The sequence below is a fragment of the Salminus brasiliensis genome, chromosome 1, assembly GCF_030463535.1.
Source record: "Salminus brasiliensis chromosome 1, fSalBra1.hap2, whole genome shotgun sequence".
Lineage (NCBI taxonomy): Eukaryota > Metazoa > Chordata > Actinopteri > Characiformes > Bryconidae > Salminus > Salminus brasiliensis.
In genome coordinates, this window is record NC_132878.1 from 60,393,497 (window position 1) to 60,412,545 (window position 19,049).

A 19,049-nucleotide genomic window follows, 5' to 3' on the forward strand; every position below is an offset into this window, starting at 1 on the left:
GAGAGTCCTATCTGGCTATCAACACCAGATAAGATATAATATAATGTAATATAGATATAATATGAGGTGAACTGCAATACCATGCTCTTGGCAAAAGGATAAGATCATAGTTTCACACAAAAATCATTCAGACTTCTAATTAGTTGAATGATTTTGGGTGCTAAATAAATATACTACTATATATACACTATATACTATATATAGTAGTAAATCATAGAGCAATACTAATGATGCAACAGAGCAGAGTTACCTAAACTTCCTTCCTGAGGGCCAACATGCAACTTTTGTGCTGGGCCAAGGGCCAATAAAGCCAAACAAGTAAAGATGGAAAGTAGGTTACACATTTCAGGGAAGTTTTTACATGCATAATTTAAGTTATACTACATTTTGTAACTAAAATCCTTTAAAAAAGGGAAACAAGGATGTACAGCTATTTCAAGGCTAGTGAGTTAGGTTGTAGCTGACATATTACCCTATGGCTGAAGTGTTATAAACATTGCTTTTGTATAAATTATTTGACTTATAATGTTGAATGCCCTTATAGAGTTGCAATCAAAATGATTAACCCCCCCCCATTGCAAATTAATGTTAATTAGCAACATTAGCAATATGTACTGACTTTTAGCTATTTGCAATAAACCAATCAAACAATACCAATTTAACCAGCTCAACACAGCTACTATAGCAAGTGCTTTCTCCCAATTCAACATTAAATGCCACTTTAATAACTGCACTCTCAAAATAATTATTCAAGCACCTGAATACAGTCTCTCATAAGAGCACACCTTTGCAAATCAGATGGCAAATCAAGGCATTCATTAATTGCATCAAATGTACCTCAGATAAAAACTCCTGGAACAGGAAAACACCTGGACTGGACTGGCACGGGGTTGTTTACTGTGATTGCATGTAGATCAAGAGAGTTCAGAGATCATCACCTCGTACAAACAAGGAAAAGGATACAAAAAGAGTGCAAATCCAAATGTTCCTAGAGATACAGCTGGAAGTTCACGAACACTGGCCTCACTACCTGAACTTAGCAGAAAGAGGAAGCCATCATCGGTTTGCCACCCGATTCCTGATGAGTCAGGCGGTCAGAAACCCTCGAGTGCCTGCAAAAGACCTGCAGCAAGATTTGGTGGCAGCAGGCACCAAGGTTTCAGTTTGCACAGTACAGGAGGTAGAACAATTAGGCATTCACTGGAAAGAACACCCTGCTTACAGTGAAGCATGGCAATGGCTTAGTTGATGCTCTGTGGCTGCTTTGCTTCCTCTCTGGCACTGGTCTTAACAGCAAAAGGGGTGCTATACTAAGTAAGTACTTCAGATGCTGATTATGAAGGGGTTTAATACTTCTGAGACTGCAGTAGTCAATAAAAGTCATTGTGTGTTGAAATCAGAGAAAGCTCTTGTTATAGTAGTTGTGTTGAGATATTTAAATGGTATTGTTTGATTGGTTTATTAGAAACAGCTTAAAGACATTTTGCTAATGAACCTAGAGTCATTTTAATTTCGACTGTAAAATGAAAATGTAAACATAAAATAAACTTAAGGCACATCTTAAGTCACTCATTTTTGTTGCATCAAAAACATATTAAAAAGCTTTTTAAGAGTGCACGCACACACACCACACCACAAGTCTAGTTGCAAAAGGTTCTCTTTTAATCACATCATTTACAAAAACATGAACTCTGGAGTTGGGCTTTAAGTGGTGGGGCAAATCTTTCTAAGAAAAGTCTTTTCTTAGTTCAGGCTATCATCATCTTTAGAAAGTGTCTTTCTAGAACTGGAAGGAAACTCTGGACTTCAGAATGGAATGTGCTGAAAATACCTGTTAAAGCTTTAAGTTGAATCGGCAGGTACTAGTCTGCAGTGTCTATGCCATGGGGCAAATCTGAAGATACGCCAACCTCATGCACAAGAGATGGTACCACATACTATACTAAAAATGACAATGTCTCATGGACTGAATAACCCTTGTTATGATGGCACTGCCATGGATTCAAATATCCAATTCAACTTTTACACGCCTTTGAGAAGAAGAGAAGGCTCTCATTTAACCCAACTTAAAATAATAAAAGATGAACTGGGAGATGATGACTAATTGGAAACTGACATACTGGCATGGCGGCAATATTGGTTGTCTGTCATTGGGTGTTCTTATTTCCCCCCCACTTTCAAATCACTTGCTTTTTATAACATTAAAACATGGATAGAACACTGGAAGTGTCTAGAAACACCATCATCAGCTGGTGCTCTTCTTTCTGGTAGCGGTGGCACTGTCTCCTTCAAGGTAATACTATATACATCCCAAAACAAAACCTGCATATCATAACAACAACAACGCCTGCAATGGCAATGGGGAGTATAAAGGCAGGTTTTGCATAATTCTATACATCAGAGCTTCAGTGGCCATCCTTCTTTAACACTGCCATCAGTCAGATTCAAACCCACCAAACCCTTGCCAAGTCCTGGTGCCGCCATTTAGAGCCGAGATTAGTGTGACGCCCCACTGGACGAGTCCAGGCAGAGGCTTGAATGTTTGGATGTTTTGTTTGAGTTTCATTCGTCTGACTCTCCGCGTGGGTGGCTGCAGAGTAGGAGCGCTGGCCGTTCTGAGTGTGTTCAGTGCTGCAGTGGGGGTGCAGGGGCTGGGCTCATGTGGCTTTGTGTTTCTGGCTGTCTGTGGAGTCGGAGCTGGAGGAAATGCTCTGCTGCTCCTTCAGCCGCAGGTGACGAGGCTTCACTGGCAGAGCGATAGCCAGCAGCACACAGCCTATATGCACGGAAAAGTACCATGACCTGAAAGAGAGAGAGAGAGAGAGAGAGAGAGAAAGAGAGAGAGAGCAAAATAGAAAAAGAGATTGTTATTTAAACACAAACTGTTTAAGCAAAATAATGGAAAAGAACTTCTCTCAATATTCTTTTATTTTATATGAACAGCATTTCACCAGACTACTTTAATTTGGAATTTTTCAAAGCCATGCAGTAGCATGTTGAGTAACTGTGCATGATTATAGTGTTTTAGGTTATTCCTCACCTGTAGAATTTGAGGGACGGGCCCACAGACAGCAACACGAAGGGCACCACAGTATAACAAATGGCTATCTGTGTGCTGGCCCACGTGATGACATCATACACAAACTTGTGTACGGGTGATCCCAAGAAGTATGGCCTAACGTTGTGCCTCACCTAAGGAAAGAAGGGAAAGAAAGTAGGGAGGGAATTCATTTTTAAAAGAGAATTTACAAGAACAAAATACAGAAATAAAGACTAAAAAGGATAGACAGCAAGAAAGACATAAATAAAACAAACAAACAAAAAAAAAACAGAATGGAAAATAGAAAGAAAGAAATAAAAAAAAGTGTAAAATAAAGTAGAAAAAAAACAAGAGAAAGCATGAAAAAAGAGCAAAAGTTGAAAGAAAAATCTAAATAAAATAGAAAGAAAAGAAAGAAAAACAGCCAATCAAAAAAAGGCAGAAAGTAAAAATAAAAACAAACAAACTAAAAAAAGAATAATTCAAAGAAATGAGGAACAGAGAGATGATGAGGCGTAGACAGGTGAAGTTAACAACACTATCATACAGAGTGCTCAAATAAAGCATGCAGCTCTGAATCAGCCGTGGTTGTCAGACTGGGCATTGGGCTCTGCCTGCCTGGCTGCTGTTTAAATCTAGACAGGCAGCGGTTCATTACCCTCTACTGAGCCTTCTCTCCATCTTAGTTAAATCTTAACCATGTGGCAGCTGTAAGTGATCGCTTGAGTGGAGGCCTTCAGTCTCTTTCCTCTGCTGTCTCTTCAATCACGCTGAAAAGACTAATCTTCTCTATGTGGAGGAAAGCAGTGGACTTCATGGCTTCAGTGTTACTTTTTGTTTACAGTTACTGGAATTGGTTCTTGCAGAGGGTCCAACCTTAGCTGACAGCAGATTCTCTACATTTGAAATGTGCAAAACACAAACTCATTTTGATCATGAACATCAATGCAGAGGATCCTCACCGCTCTGGCAGCCAGTGTGACCACAATGCCTGTGAGAAAGGTAAGGTAGTAGCCTGGATAAGCTCCATGCCACATCGCAGACAGCAGGAAGGTGGCAGCCGTGGGGTTGTAGGGGCAACGTTCATAACATACCCTACATACAAACACATATTCAAATAGGGAAAATATGATTATATCAGTGTGGACAAAAGAAATACACAAAAGACATCCAAAAGAACTAAAAACCAGTATTAATTTGATCTAACCACACATTTGGAAATAACTAACAACTTGACTCAGTTTGAGACCTTCCGTTTAAATGGTGCTAACGGCTGCTAAGAAGCTCAGACTACTCCTTTATCTACATTAGCCTTGTAGCTCTAAAATACATAAATAAATAAATAAATACAAACCATGTCTTTGCTGATCAACCACAGTTGAGTTGAGGGGAAAACTAAGTAGGTACTTTTGAGAACAATCACTCAAGTCACATAATTTCTCCCATATATATTAATTCTTATATAGCTCTTCAATCCTCTTGGTGGCTTTTTGACCATTTTGAAGCATGTCAAAACCTCATGCAGCCGCCACCATGGCAGGGTTAGTTTTAACCTAGTGTTACAACTAAGCCACTTACTGGAAACAATGGGAGAAGTCCATATCCCCCCTCAAATATTTACAGCAGTTCCTTTTTGGATGTTTTTATGCACACATTCATTAAAAAATAAATAAAAAATAAACATACTATAGATGTCATATAAATAAAATATGTATCAGTGTTACTGTTGATATTTGCTGTGGTACATTTTGGTCAAAATAAAAGTGCCTGCGATTGGCACAGCATCTGTTACAACTTACCTCACCTGCACTGACTCTGCTTTCAGCAGAACTGTTCTAAAACAACTTTGAACAGTTCTTGTGGAACAACTCCGATGCACTTTAAAGCAAGTAAGGCCTGTTAACTAATAGATAGGTTTTTTGCAGCCTCAGTGCAGACCTAGCTAGGTGACCACATTTGGGATGAATGGAAAAACTGGTTTAATTTTTTCCAAACTTTCACTGTGAACCTAAAGTGAGAACTGTCCAAAAGCAATGCATCTCCCCTACTTTTAGAGGCTTGATTATCTGGTTTTCTTGAGACATCATTCTTTTGAACAGAACTGGAAAACTTTTGAAATGCCATTTGACACCACTAGATGGCGCAGAGATTCTCCCTCATTATTATTACTCATTACTATCAGACTCTTAATTCATTTCTGCACACAATATGGAGCAAGGCTTATGTTCCCATTCCCAGCATGTGTGTTATTCCCAAAACAGATTATCTAAACAGGCAATTACAGAACTCTGGAGGGATGACAAATCTAAATCTCAATCACTCTTACCTTTTGAGCCAGTGTGCAGTCTGTATATTCCAGTTATCAAGGAACACCTTAAAACTGGTGGCTAACTAAAACAGGGAAAATAAGAACAGCAAGTTACATTTGCATATTTTTGATTCAAAAGTGAATGAAAGGATGCAATGATAGCAAGACTGACCTCTATGTTCATTATCCTCAGGTTAGAGATGAGGTCCCATTGTGGCACTCCGTCACTGTCATAGCCGTTAAAGCCAAAGCCAGCTGCGTTGTTGATGGCATCAGCTGTACAGAGTGGCAGAAAAGACACAGAGGTCCCAGATTAGACACAGGATGTAATGTCACCATAAACAGCTAAGAACTTACAAAGCACAATAAATGTAACCTAATTATTATCCCAATTTTGCATCACACCAAGTGACTGAGGAGAGAAAAGGCCCTCTTACCGACCCAGAGAGAGAAGGCCAATTGTGCTCTCTGGGACTCAGATGACTGTGTCATCACCAGGGATTAAACTGGTCATTTCCTAAATGATAGAGCCAATGTTAAGGTGTCTGTGCCACTCGGGAGCCCCCACATAGTATTACTGATCTTAAAATATTACATGTTGTAAGAAAGCAGATTTGCAATTCCCTCTTTGGTCTAAGGAGGGCAGTAAATAACAAAACAACAGGACAAAGGGAGTGCTGGAGATATTGCCATTAGAAATGTTAAGATCAGGCTCAGCTAATTCAAGCTCGTCAGTAAAGAATAGGAAAACAAGACTAAAATACCTGTAAGGGGCAGTATGCTACATTTTGCCTACATTTTCACGCACTCTTTTCCAACCCCTCCGTTTCCCTTAGAATTAAACATGCTATTTCAGATTAGGCTGATATATGTAGAACTTCATTCTGCCTGCCTGCCCTGCATTCTGCCTCATTCAAAAACAGTATGGGCCAAAACACTCCTTATAACTTCACTGTGAATAGGTGGGACTGCTGAGTAGACAGATATACATCAACAGGTTTTTCATGATATTACAAAAGCAATTAATTATTTATACTCAATACCTTAAATAGTGAATGTTATATTTGTGAAACTTTATCAATGATTACATACTAAATCAAAATCTTAATTAAAAGCATAAAAACATTACACAACAAAAAAGCAATGGAAAAGACTGAGACGCAGCTAGTGGTGGAAATAAAATACTGCATCCACTGCTAAGGAATTGTGCTCAAAGACAAACAGGGAAATAGATAGTGGTACAGATAACAGACAGAGGAGAACGAGGGAAAGAGAAAAAAGAAGAACGCACCCAGAGTCCAAACAAAGTAGTATTTAGGCCTTGTGGTCAGCATGGACAGATACAGGTAGACCACCTGGGCGTAGAAGGGAGTGGTAGCAATGAAGTCGTCATCGATGTTGCGCTCCACAGGAAAAACTTTGCAGACGGAGAGAAAGACCAAAAGAGAGAGGAAGCAGGTGGCCAACTTGCGAACTACCTCTGTCTGCCAAGGACACGAGACAGACAAACATTTAGTGTTTTCAAGGCACAGAACAAATGTTTTTCATTGCCATGTAGACCAATCAGCCATAACATTAAAACCACTGACAGGTAAAGTTAATAACATTGATTATTTGGTTACAGCGGCACCGGTCAAGGGGTGGGATATACATACACTGTGTGCAGAATTATTAGGCAAATGAGTATTTTGATCACATCATGCTTTATCATGTAATTATCATGTATCACATGTTGTCCTACTCCAAGCTCTATAGGCTTGAAAGCCAACTACTAATCAAGTAAATCAGGTGATGTGCATCTCTGTAATGAGAAGGGGTGTGGTCTGATGACATCAACACCCTATATAAGGTGTGCTTAATTATTAGGCAACTTGTTTTCCTTTGGCAAAATGAGTCAGAAGAGAGATTTGACGGACTCTGAAAAGTCAAAAATTGTGAGATGTCTTGCAGAGGGATGCAGCAGTCTTGAAACTGGCAAACGTTTGAAGCGTGATCACCGAGCAATCAAGCGTTTCATGGCAAATAGCCAACAGGGTTGCAAGAAATGTGTTGAAAAAAAAGGCTCAAAATAACTGCCCATGAATTGAGGAAAATCAAGCGTGAAGCTGCCAAGATGCCATTTGCCACCAGTTTTGCCATATTTCAGAGCTGCAACGTTACTGGAGTATCAAAAAGCACAAGGTGTGCGATACTCAGGGACATGACCAAGGTAAGGTTGAAAAACGACCACCTTTGAACAAGAAACATAAGATAAAACGTCAAGACTGGGCCAAGAAATATCTTAAGACTGATTTTTCTAAGCTTTTATGGACTGATGAAATGCGAGTGACTCTTGATGGGCCAGATGGATGGGCCCGAGGCTGGATCAGTGAGGGGCAGAGAGCTCCACTCCGACTCAGACGCCAGCAAGGTGGAGGTGGGGTACTGGTATGGGCTGGTATCATCAAAGATGAACTTGTGGGACCTTTTCGGGTTGAGGATGGAGTGAAGCTCAAGCAGACCTACTGCCAGTTTCTGGAAGACACCTTCTTCAAGCAGTGGTACAGAAAGAAGTCGTTCAAGAAAAACATGATTTCCATGCAGGACAATGCTCCATCACATGCATCCAAATACTCCACAGCGTGGCTGGCCAGTAAGGGTCTAAAAGAAGAAAAAATGATGACATGGCCCCCTTGTTCACCTGATCTGAACCCCATAAAGAACCTGTGGTCCCTCATAAAATGTGAGATCTACAGGGAGGGAAAACGGTACACCTCTCTGAACAGTGTCTGGGAGGCTGTGGTGTCTGCTGCACGCAATGTTGATTGTAAACAGATCAAGCAACTGACAGAATCTATGGATGGAAGGCTTTTGAGTGTCATCGTAAAGAAATTGCCTAATAATTCTGCACACACTGTATTAGGCAGCAAGTGAACGGTCAATTCTTGAAGTTGATGTGTTGGAGACAGAAAAAATGGACAAACGAAGAAGTACAATCTGTGAACCGGCGACCTGGTCATGGAAACCTAAGACTCATTAATGCGATCCATGGCGACTCCACCTAACAAGTGACAGGACTTAAAGAATCTGCTGCTAATATCTTGGTGCCTGATGCCACAGGACACCTTCAGAGGTCTTGTTGAGTCCATGCTGTTTTAAAAGCATCAGGGGGAAACTACACCATATTAGCCAGGTGGTTTTAATGTTATGGCTGAGCAGTGTAGAGAGTAATGACACTACTCTGAGCACTGCCCTTATACCCGAACTTCATGTTCTGGCATTTGAAGAGAATGTCATTTTTAAAATATCTGCACTGTGACGGTCTTGAATCATGCTGCCTATTTGGGATATTTCCAACTTGGCTATCGTATTTACATCAACCACATGGATCTCCAAGGACAAGGAAGAGTAGGAAATCAGAGCTTTCACTGAAGAACATAACCTTGGGTAATTAGGCTGATAAGTAAATAGGCCTTTTCTCTCTCTAAGAGTCCTTGTTAATAGTGGTCTTGTACACATGGTTCCAGAGTACTTAAACCCTCATTAAAAGCTGAAAGTCTCCACAGCACCGGAGCACAACCTCTTGAATATTCAATGAAGATACAATGATATTCGTTCTGAGTCAGTAACTTTACCACTTTGTGACTGCTGCTAAATGCTGTGCATAAATTTAGCTAAAGCTCAACGCACTGAAACATACATTAGGCGAAGGGTCGTTTAACCGGGTTTTGCCCTGCAGTTTTCCATTGGTCTCCTTCTCTCTATGGCGAAAGGGTTTGCCCTCGATGAAGGCGATGTAATCGTTGTAGGAGCAGGTGGGGCCAGCCAGGATGCCCATGAAGTTACAATTATAGCTGAAGTACTCCAGGAGACTGGGCATCCGCCTGAACACAAAGTTACAAAGATATCTGTAACTGCACCAAAATTACCAACAACATCAAACTTCCTACATTAAAACGCTGATCACTGTAGTTGGTTTAAAGTTTGCTTCTTCAGTTGTACACTGTTTTACACTTGCAGTTATAGTAAGATAATATATTGAAAGCTCCTGTCCTGGCAAATAACACTGTGCAAAGTCTATGTCTAAGGCAGCACCACTTTTATAATAAAGTGTGAGAAATCATATTACCTAGTCTGGTGTTTTAGACTCAACTAGAAACAGTTTAGAAACAGCTTATTAGAGTTTGAGGCAAATGTGTGGCGATCTAGGCATGCACAATACTAACTGCCAGTGTATATGTGCCCATTCATTACAAGTAGCCTTGTAGCTTCAGTGCAAAACGTAGGAAGCAAACTTCAGACATCAAACATATCTCAGCTGATTAACTTGACTGGGCTTGGAGAACAACAAATAGTGGATATCCGAGTCTTTACAAAATTATAGTTCTAACAGTTATCTGAGGAGCCTCGATAAACTTGTACAAGGTCACAGAATATTCAACTGGACTTTTCTAACATTTTACCATGAACCCCTAGTCATATCAAACACAGATGTGGTCATTCTGACAAAGGTCATTGTTAAATGGGAGTGTCCATCACATTTAACACTCTCTCTTTATCTGACACACCTTATAGCCAACAGCTTTTGACTTTGGGTGAGCTGATCTTCCTTCCGGGCCATTCCTGTCAACATAGAGAAAGAAAAAACATATGTATATTAAATTTTGTTTCATACAAACAGATTAGACATCAATAACTAAAAGCCACAATGCCTGCTAGAGACTTAGTGAATGAAAGCTTTGTCAAAACCCTGACAATATAAACATTCTCATGACACAAACAAGTAATGTGTGACAGCTATGCTTAACTCGGTGTGTGCCCAAGCAATGCTACACCAGCTGTTCCACTGTAATGACAGAATGGACACAATAATGATGACACACTTTATCAGTGAGGAACAATGGCACCACACCAATGAGGAGAGAAAGAACAGCTGGTGTTGGTGGGATTTGAGAATGAAAGGTGAAGGCACCAAGGCTTGAGTTCAAAGACATAAGAGAACTTTACAAACCCAAGCACTGAGACTAAGAAAGTTTCCCCTCAGAAATAAGGCTGCCTTCCACTCTCTAAAGCTGCACTTTGATCTGTTCGGTCAGGAGGAAAAGGCAGGAGCCTTTAAACTCTCAATGCCGGGGCTGATGAATGAAGGTAATTACAGCAGGACAGCAGCAAGCCGTAAATTACTTCTCTAAGAGTGTGTGTCCCTGCATCCAGAAAGCCTCCTCTTGCTTTAGCACACGTCTTGTCTTACTGAAGGAAGAAAGGAGATCACTCGGGAGGAAGCGGCCCGAAAAATATTCCATGCTGTTTTATTGCCATCATTATGCGGATAATGAGATTAGCCACCTAATCAGCCCACATTACAGTTACTGCCTGGTGCAGGACGAGAGCCTACAGTGACCACAGACAAAGTGCGACCACTTACAGTCAGTCACTCAGTTTTACGCACTATAGTATGATTCTGTAATTTCTGAAGGAGCAAGTTGATTCTAGTCCAGTTTAGTCCAGTAGTCCAGTCCCTGGATTTTATTCCTGCTCAGAACAATTCTTACTTGTCCAATGATCAAATTCTGGTTTACTTTAAATTCTGGTTTAACTTTTTCTGTTTTTTCTTTGGTTTGTCTATCAGTGTGACTCCAGTGAATTAAGTGATCTTTTATTTTGAACCTAACACATTTTAACAAATTCAAGACTTTTTTAAATAAGGTTAAATAATTGCAACTAGTATCTGTGGATGTTTAGTAATCAGAGACATAACTGGTTACGGAAATAACGCTAATATTCATCACAGGTTAGCAATCGGTTATGCAAAATTCATCATATTGGTATCAGGCCAATGTTTTGACCATTAATTCAATCCAATAATACATGATGCATATATTGTATTGCAGGAAAGAAGAATATTATTAAAATGCTTACTGCATTTGCAAACTCCAAAAGTCAGCATGGTCAGATAGATGCATGAAAAATATTGATGCATTAATTTGTTAAACATTAAGATTATAAAAAGCCTTGGCGTGCATTTATGTTATCAGAGTAACTGCTTTTCACTATGCCAGTCTTATACTGTACAGTATAAGACTGGCAGCCGTGCACCTGGACATCTAATGTTCAGCGGCTCCTGAAGGCCTTGATTCTAGTAATGAATGAAGACTGCTCCACTGTTAGAGAAAGCGCTAGTAAGAGATGTTTCCTCTTTAAGAAAGAAACCCACAAAATGCACAAACATGTTACTGTTATTAAAATGATATTCAGAACAATACTGGTTTATCAGTTTATCTTATACATGTAGTGTTTTTTTCTAACAATATTGCAACAATATTGGAAATTGTTGATTTTCTTTGTTGGCATATTCAATTTAACTGTGGTACATTTTGGCACATGCCTTCTAGGAACTACACTTTGGTAAATAATAATAGATGCTAAGACTTAAATAAGATCACCCAGTTAAATTGTAAAACCAAATGTCTATATCAATAATAATAATAATAAGAAGAAGAAGAAGAAGAAGAATTAATGACAAGTAGTTTAGAGGCATTGCATGAACGTGTTTCAGATTGAACACATGTTAAACAGTTGAGTGCTTCGGGAGGAATCTGGGGTAAAAAGAGTTCTTCACTGTATATTACTAATATCGGTGATATAGAGCTGTGCATTGCGGGACCGGTATGACGGGGTCATTTCTCATGCCGTGAGGAGAAAAAGGAGGAGAGGAGAGGACTAGAAGGCCACTCTGCCTGCCTCAATTCCTGCAGTCCTCAATCATCCATCTCCCAGCACATTAATTAGCTTCACTGAGCTTTTATAACAGCAGAAGCTCTATGAACACCTGCCTTCTGAATACAGAGCAGCACCCTTCTTTCAGCTGTGTGGAAATGCATGTGAATGAAGTAACTAAGCGAAAAAGGCTCGGAAATATAAGAACTTTTTTAATGATTAATGGACTACAGTCATTAGTTATGTAAGTTCTTGATGATATAGGCCTATAATTAGCATGGTATTTAACAGCTCTGTTCATCATTCTTGACACATATAGGATAGAAGTTTTCCATTATATATGTTATACATGTATAAAAAACATTAACACTGACATCAGTTGTGAGCAGTAATTCCAGATGTTCAAACAGTATTTTATGCAATGCAATGGTAAATTGTGCTGTGTAGCAGAAATGAATTAAAGGAGAACAACAACATAAGCATCAAAGGACAAAAGAATGGGCAATGAATTAGAACCTCAGGGTCAGGCATAGTGTGCACACTCACCGTCATGAATCTCAAAGGCTATACTGGTGATCTTCTGTGTGATAACCATCATGGGCCTATCAGAGGAACAGGAAGCAGAGCAGTACAGGGAAAATGAGGTTAGTGCAGTGGAATGTGTACAGTGTGTTCTCAGACACTTGTGGAGAGTGGGGCACGGCAGAATCAAGGTACAATGTAACAAGGACACTTTATACATGGGCTTCTGATCACCTTCTCTTCCCACAGCTTCTTTAAAAGCAAATTACAGATGTACAGATGTAAATATTGTTTATTTACTATAGATCATAAAAAAATATATCATTCATGGTGCTACTTTTAGCTCATCAACCCTTTGGTTCCAAAAAAAATGTTCAAATGTCACCATACAACCACAGAGGCAGTGACGAAATGCGACGAAAGGGCCAGTGGTAATTCATCTTCAAAAGACAAAAGGCAGCGTGAATGTTGGCAACATTTGTAGCATTTGCCTTCCTGTTGCTTTCAGACAAATATTTTGCAACCAGAAGGTGCTGAAATGGAAGTTAGCATTTGCATCTGAGGCAGAGATGTGTTTTGTGTGCTGCTTGTATAAGAACTATATTAATCTATATTAATAAAAAACTGAAATTCAGTGTGAATGTTGAGGACATAAAGGGGATGCAATAAAGTTGAGAAGCATTTAACTTGTGGCATTGTGTGGCATTTACCAATGGGAACCAAGCAGGCGGGGGATGCAGGCTTTATCTCCGCCACTATGAAACACTGCTTTTGTTTAGTTCCTAGAGATTTTACAACTAATAAGTGGCGACGATCTCCATTAACAAAACATAGTTTTTCCCCCTCATAATCTCTGCACTAATAGCAATGCACTGTGTGGGATGTAGTTCTTGAACAAGCAAATTCCCTTCACAATTGTATTTATTTATTTGTTGTTAAAAGTGTGCAGGAAGGCCTGGTCTGTGATTTGTGATTTGATTTCGTGATCTTATGCTCTGTGACCTTTATAGCCATTAAATTACATCATACTGCCATGGCATTTTCTGGCAAAGGTCAGCTCATGTTCAGAAATGCCCTCAGGCAACAAGCAACCAGTGATTTGGGCAAAAAAAATAACAATCAGGCTTGTAATGTGAATATAGCCCTGATACACCCTCTTTTCACTGATCATTTAATGCATATATTGATCTTTTGTATCAAATCAGTGATATTATATCAGTTCATAAGTAGATTAACCTTGCTTATGTGGCAAGATTTGCCCCTCTGTTGCTGTCAGCTGTTTACAGACAACAGGAGCTGGAAACAACATATGCATAGATAGATCAGATAGATTAATACTGTTAAATTACTTAGCAAAAACGATAATACTTGGCATTGGGTTGTGTTCTGGGGTCCCCTACAACTCAAACACTGCACTCATTAACAACATAGGTAAAACAACATCACACACATACTTACCCTGTGAAGTCAGCCGAGTACATGCCATAGTCGAAGACATACACTCGCGTGATCTGGCAGAAACCGAGGTATGCCAGAGTAACAACCAAACAGTATCTGAAACATAAAATAACATAACACTATTTAGTGTATATATATATATATATATATATATATATATATATATATATATATATATATATATATATATACACACATACACACACACACACGGCACTTAAAGAAAATACTGAACACCAGAAACCATCATGAACACCAGTAACATTTAATGGTCAAATGTGACCAAGATCTTGATAAATCTTCAAGCACCAAGCTATCTCTTCACAGCCTGCCTGCAAAAAAGCAGCTTATTCCAGCACAAATGAAACAGCATCTCTTTTATGGAGTATGCAATTAGCTCGGCTTCAATAAAACCTGATAAACGTCGCTTATTAAATGTAATTGTTAATTTTACAGAATTATGGATGGGTTTTTATTAGGAACTGCAGATAAAATTACAGGTCCTATTAAACACCATCAATTCTTTTCTGTTCTCATATGAAGCACAGATGAAAACACACACTCTGCAGCAGCCCAATCAATGTACTGTATTAGTCAGTGTACATTCTTAGCAATTACTGCTAATTACATTTGTCATTTGCACTAAAATGTGCCATACATGTATGTACTTCTGCCTTTATGGAAGTGGTGGTTTTACAAGAAGCTTTAGATGAATATACATCGAAAACAATCAAAACTTCAATCTATTACTGCTCTGGACTAAAGATGTTCTGTGGCATCTGGTACAATCCCACAAGACCTGCCTGATGTTTTGGGGATGCTGTGATTCACTCCTATCATAACTGGCCGCTGTCAAAGTGGCTCAGAGCCCATTTTTACCTAGTGTGCCCTTTTAATGTCACCTTCAAGGTCACCTTCGTTCAAGTGAACTGACCGTTCACTTGCTGCCTAATAAATCGACCTCTTTGACAGATGCCTCTGTAGATGAAGATAATCAATGTTTTTCACTTCACTTCAGTGGCGCTAATGTTATAAGCTGATCAGCGCATATCAGGAGAGATGACACCTCCAGCCACTGTGCAGGGTCATTTACCCACTTTGATGGAGGCAGACTAAAAGGACGCTCATCAACCCCTATTTCTTTCATTTTTTAATTGTTGTTATTTTATGCTATTAACTTGACAAAGACCTCAGAATTTGTATTTGTACCAGCAGCCAATTTAGAAGGGCTGCATTCACCCAAAAAAATGGACAAGGACAAAATACCCGGAAGTGCTATCTTCATCTATCCACTTCGGTCGTGAACCGATGTTGTGTGCAGAATAATGAAAACAAAAATATAATTAATGTTCCGAGCAGCTTAGCAAGGATGGATGGTCTCCATGGTGATGAAAGGGTGATGGATTTGCAGAAAATGAACAGCTGTGTGTGAGCATGTGTGTGTTTGCGGAGATAAGGACAGGCCATTGCTTTCAATAAAGATCAGTGGCATCCTCCTCCTCCTCCTCCTCCTCCTAAACACAGATATGGAACCAAGTGCAGTTGGTGTTAGTATCATACAGGTGTTTCATTATCACCCAGTCTCAGTGGGACGTAGCTGCGTAGGGCTGCAGGTTTGCAGCCTTCTATTTTTGTCCCTGCCATGATACCGCAGTGTGAAGAAGATTCTGGTCCAAAAGACACCTGGGTTCCTAGCAAATGTCCCAGGATAGAACAGCTTGCTCAGGCTCTGAACTCTACAATACATATTTAGCTATCTGAGCTTAGCTGCCTTAGAACTAGCATTGAGTTTACTCATATCTACATATTTACAGATCTACATAACTACAAAGCAGTGCACCTTTGTACACAAACTATTATATGGTGTAGGTAAGCAGCGATTCCTGTTGGGAGCTCCACCACCCTTTTCACAACTACCAAGTACTCCGTGCTGTTTGGTGATTACATAACTGCGTGAAGGCAGACAAGCTAGGAATAAAACATGTGGAGAAGATTCTCCAAGCAAACCATCTTTTACACTCCACAATATACATGCTTTTTAATAAATAGATAAAAGAATTATAATAAAAAAATTAAAAAAAAATTAACATCTTTAAAAGGCTGGAGAACGGGCCAAATCCATTATGCCTTTACATAAGCTACCAAATTGAACATAAACTCAGCCCTCTAGATTTCTGAGACTTCTGAGGCTAAATGAAAGAACTATCTGGTAAAACCTTGCAATATTTACAAAAGAGATTCGTTCCTGTTACATTGCTAGGTTGCGCTATGCTGGCCAGGGTGATCTGTCACACTGAGGTAAACCCCATGACAAAAGCAGACCATACCCCCCCCACCCCACCTTTACAGGACAATCAGCATGCTCCGTTCGGAGGTAAAATAACAGGGGTCTAAATAGGTTCACATGGTCATATACTTATGACTTCAAATCTATGGTACTTAGAACAAGTAATTAGCTCAAATTAGTAGCTAGGACGCAGTTACTTCCTAATAAGGCCTGATGTGGGTTGGGCAATGACACTGGTTGATACTGATGGCCCGAAGGTTTGAATGGTAACGGTATTAATACTTCTTCTGTAGGTTTCAAAGCTGCATGCTCCTAATGCTAATTGTATAACAACAAGACAGACTGAACTAGAGCTGGGTTATATGACTTTATCAATATTTAAAAAAATTACATCACAATATGCATATCTTCAATATCCCTATTATTAACATTAAACCCACCCCTGCATGTTAGAACGTTTCAACTCTGCCCATGCAGGCACGTAAAGGTGATGCAGGAACGCTGGATTTGATCCATATTCAATCACTCTTCCCCAGGAGAGACAGAGGTGAGGGGGGGGGGGGGGGGTCAGGTAAACAGACTTCAGTCTGCTTTTTCTTTTTCCTCACACAGATACACGCTTTCACACTGCTGATGATCCATGCAGCACAGATCCCCAAGGACTGCAGTTGTGAGTGAACAGTATAATGAGACAGGCTGTATAAAAATAAGTGTGTGTGTGTGTGTGTGTGTGTGTGTGTGTGTGTGTGTGGTGTCAGCATTTTCCATTCAGCAGTGAAAGTGTGAGAATTATTGGTGACCTTGGCTGCTTCATGTTTCTTACATACTGATTACTCATAGTGGTGGTTTAACACCCAACAGCTCAGTGCACATGACTACACTGCTAGCTACACTGCTAATTAGATGCTAAACAGTTTTTTTTAATGAAGTTGTTATAAAATAAGGTCAAAAATGATCCATAACTGTCCAGCAATTTCTTACTGAATATAGTAAAATATAATGCTTAAAAAAGTGACCTAAAACTTTTTCATTATGCAGTTTCATAAAACAACAACATACATATTATTGTATGGAGCCTGACGAGATGTGAGGTAATGTAATGTGGAATTTGGCAAACTGGACCATTCCTAATGACCAAAGTGTGAAGGACAAATTCAGAATTGGAATCAATAAAATACTGGTGTCCTGAGTGGCTCAAACTTTCCATGTTCAGTTTATAAGTTCATTCAATATGAAGGTACAATATCTGGAACAGAAGCGGTGCCTAATAGTATCAGGTTAATGGTCACTACAAGCACAATATTGATTTATAATGATTAGTTTACATGCAAAGGTTGGTGTTGTGTTTAAACCTCAGCCTCTAGAGAGCAGTGTTGTACTCTGTCTTCAAATCCCACTGTTCTGACTGTGAAAACCTTTCTTTTACTTTTCTTTACATTTGACATGTATAATGTAGTGTTTTAATACCATGACAAACTACTTTAATACTGTAATAGAAAAAACAATGCACAATATACGGTTCTGGTTTACAAAATCAGAACATATGACAGTATATTAAATCGTAATCCCTGTATCGAGATACATATTGTATCACCAGGTAGGCAGTAGCTACTTACATTTACTCAAGTGTTCATGTATTTTTCTTAGTATTTTTAAATGAGAATGCTTTTACTGAAGTAAAACACTAACTTACAGTTTAGTTATTAACCTGTAGTTTCAGATATCTGGTCAATTTGACCTTTTTGAGACAGATTATTATCAGTTATTTTTGCAAATGTACTTTCACTTCATAAAAGAAGCAATAAAACACTCATTTTAGTATAAGCTAAGGCAGTGCCCAGTGCTAAAAAAACACAAAAACAGCACACTACACAGCTAGGTGTAACAGCAGGGTTACTATCATGGGCAGAGGTCTGCGTTCAGCCTCTTACAGAGGGTTATTAACCCCTTTAAAAGCCTATGGACCACTGACTGGCCAAAGGTGTTATTGCAAACTTCTATTACTGAAGAATAGCCCCGCCAGTTTCTACAGACGTTTCTACAGAAGTGTAGTTACTGATTAATACAACTTAGGGTGTAATGAGCCTTACTGCGCCAAGAGGTTAATAATAATAATAATAATAATAATAATAATAAATAAATAAATAAATAAATAATAATATGATCTTAACCATGCCATTACCCCTGTCAGACTTGTAAAACAGTGCACAATACAGATTCCAACTGGATTAAAATATTAAATTGGTAATTACTTAAATTACAATATATTAAACAGTTAATAACCAGCTTGAATAGGGTTTCTGGTTGCTGTAGTTGTGTCTGGTGTTGCATGGGTGATTACCATTACTTTAGCCCTGGTTCCTGTTTCTAAGTTTACCCAACTTCCTCATTATTCTGTGTTCTGTGATGTGGCCTTGTTTGCATCCTCCTTGCTCTCCTACATTACAATAACAATAATAAGATTTCATTTCCATTTAAACTGGAGACTCTAAGACTGAGCTCTGCCTTGCATTCTTATTATCTCCGGGTCATGTTTCAACTACCTTATCATGTCTGGCTAAGAGAGAAGCTGGACTGCATCACAAAACAAATTCATTACATTATAATGAGGATAAAGCGCTGAATTAGTCCAATTATTTGCCTGACTCGTTAGTGAATGGACATATTTATGATTTATGTCACCTTTGTTTAGTCCAAATGATGGGACTACATAACCTGACATATAATCTGACAGCCAT

General features: G+C 39.2%; 1 protein-coding gene across 3 annotated transcripts in view; it reads right to left on the minus strand.

Moving 5' to 3' along the window:
- Positions 1–1,644: 1,644 nt before the first annotated feature.
- The window catches only part of mboat2b (membrane bound O-acyltransferase domain containing 2b), a 50,542-nt gene continuing 33,137 nt past the window's right edge, over positions 1,645–19,049 (minus strand). For all 3 annotated transcript variants that reach the window (XM_072684565.1, XM_072684547.1, XM_072684555.1), the window contains exons 4-13: positions 14,025–14,120; positions 12,591–12,646; positions 9,896–9,950; positions 9,028–9,211; positions 6,640–6,832; positions 5,521–5,624; positions 5,367–5,431; positions 4,003–4,135; positions 3,041–3,192; positions 1,645–2,802 (exon numbers count right to left, since the gene is read on the minus strand). In XM_072684565.1, coding sequence (XP_072540666.1) covers positions 2,658–2,802; positions 3,041–3,192; positions 4,003–4,135; positions 5,367–5,431; positions 5,521–5,624; positions 6,640–6,832; positions 9,028–9,211; positions 9,896–9,950; positions 12,591–12,646; positions 14,025–14,120 — 1,183 coding nt within the window. In that variant the 3' untranslated portion in view covers positions 1,645–2,657. The remainder of the gene's footprint in view (positions 2,803–3,040; positions 3,193–4,002; positions 4,136–5,366; positions 5,432–5,520; positions 5,625–6,639; positions 6,833–9,027; positions 9,212–9,895; positions 9,951–12,590; positions 12,647–14,024; positions 14,121–19,049) is intronic.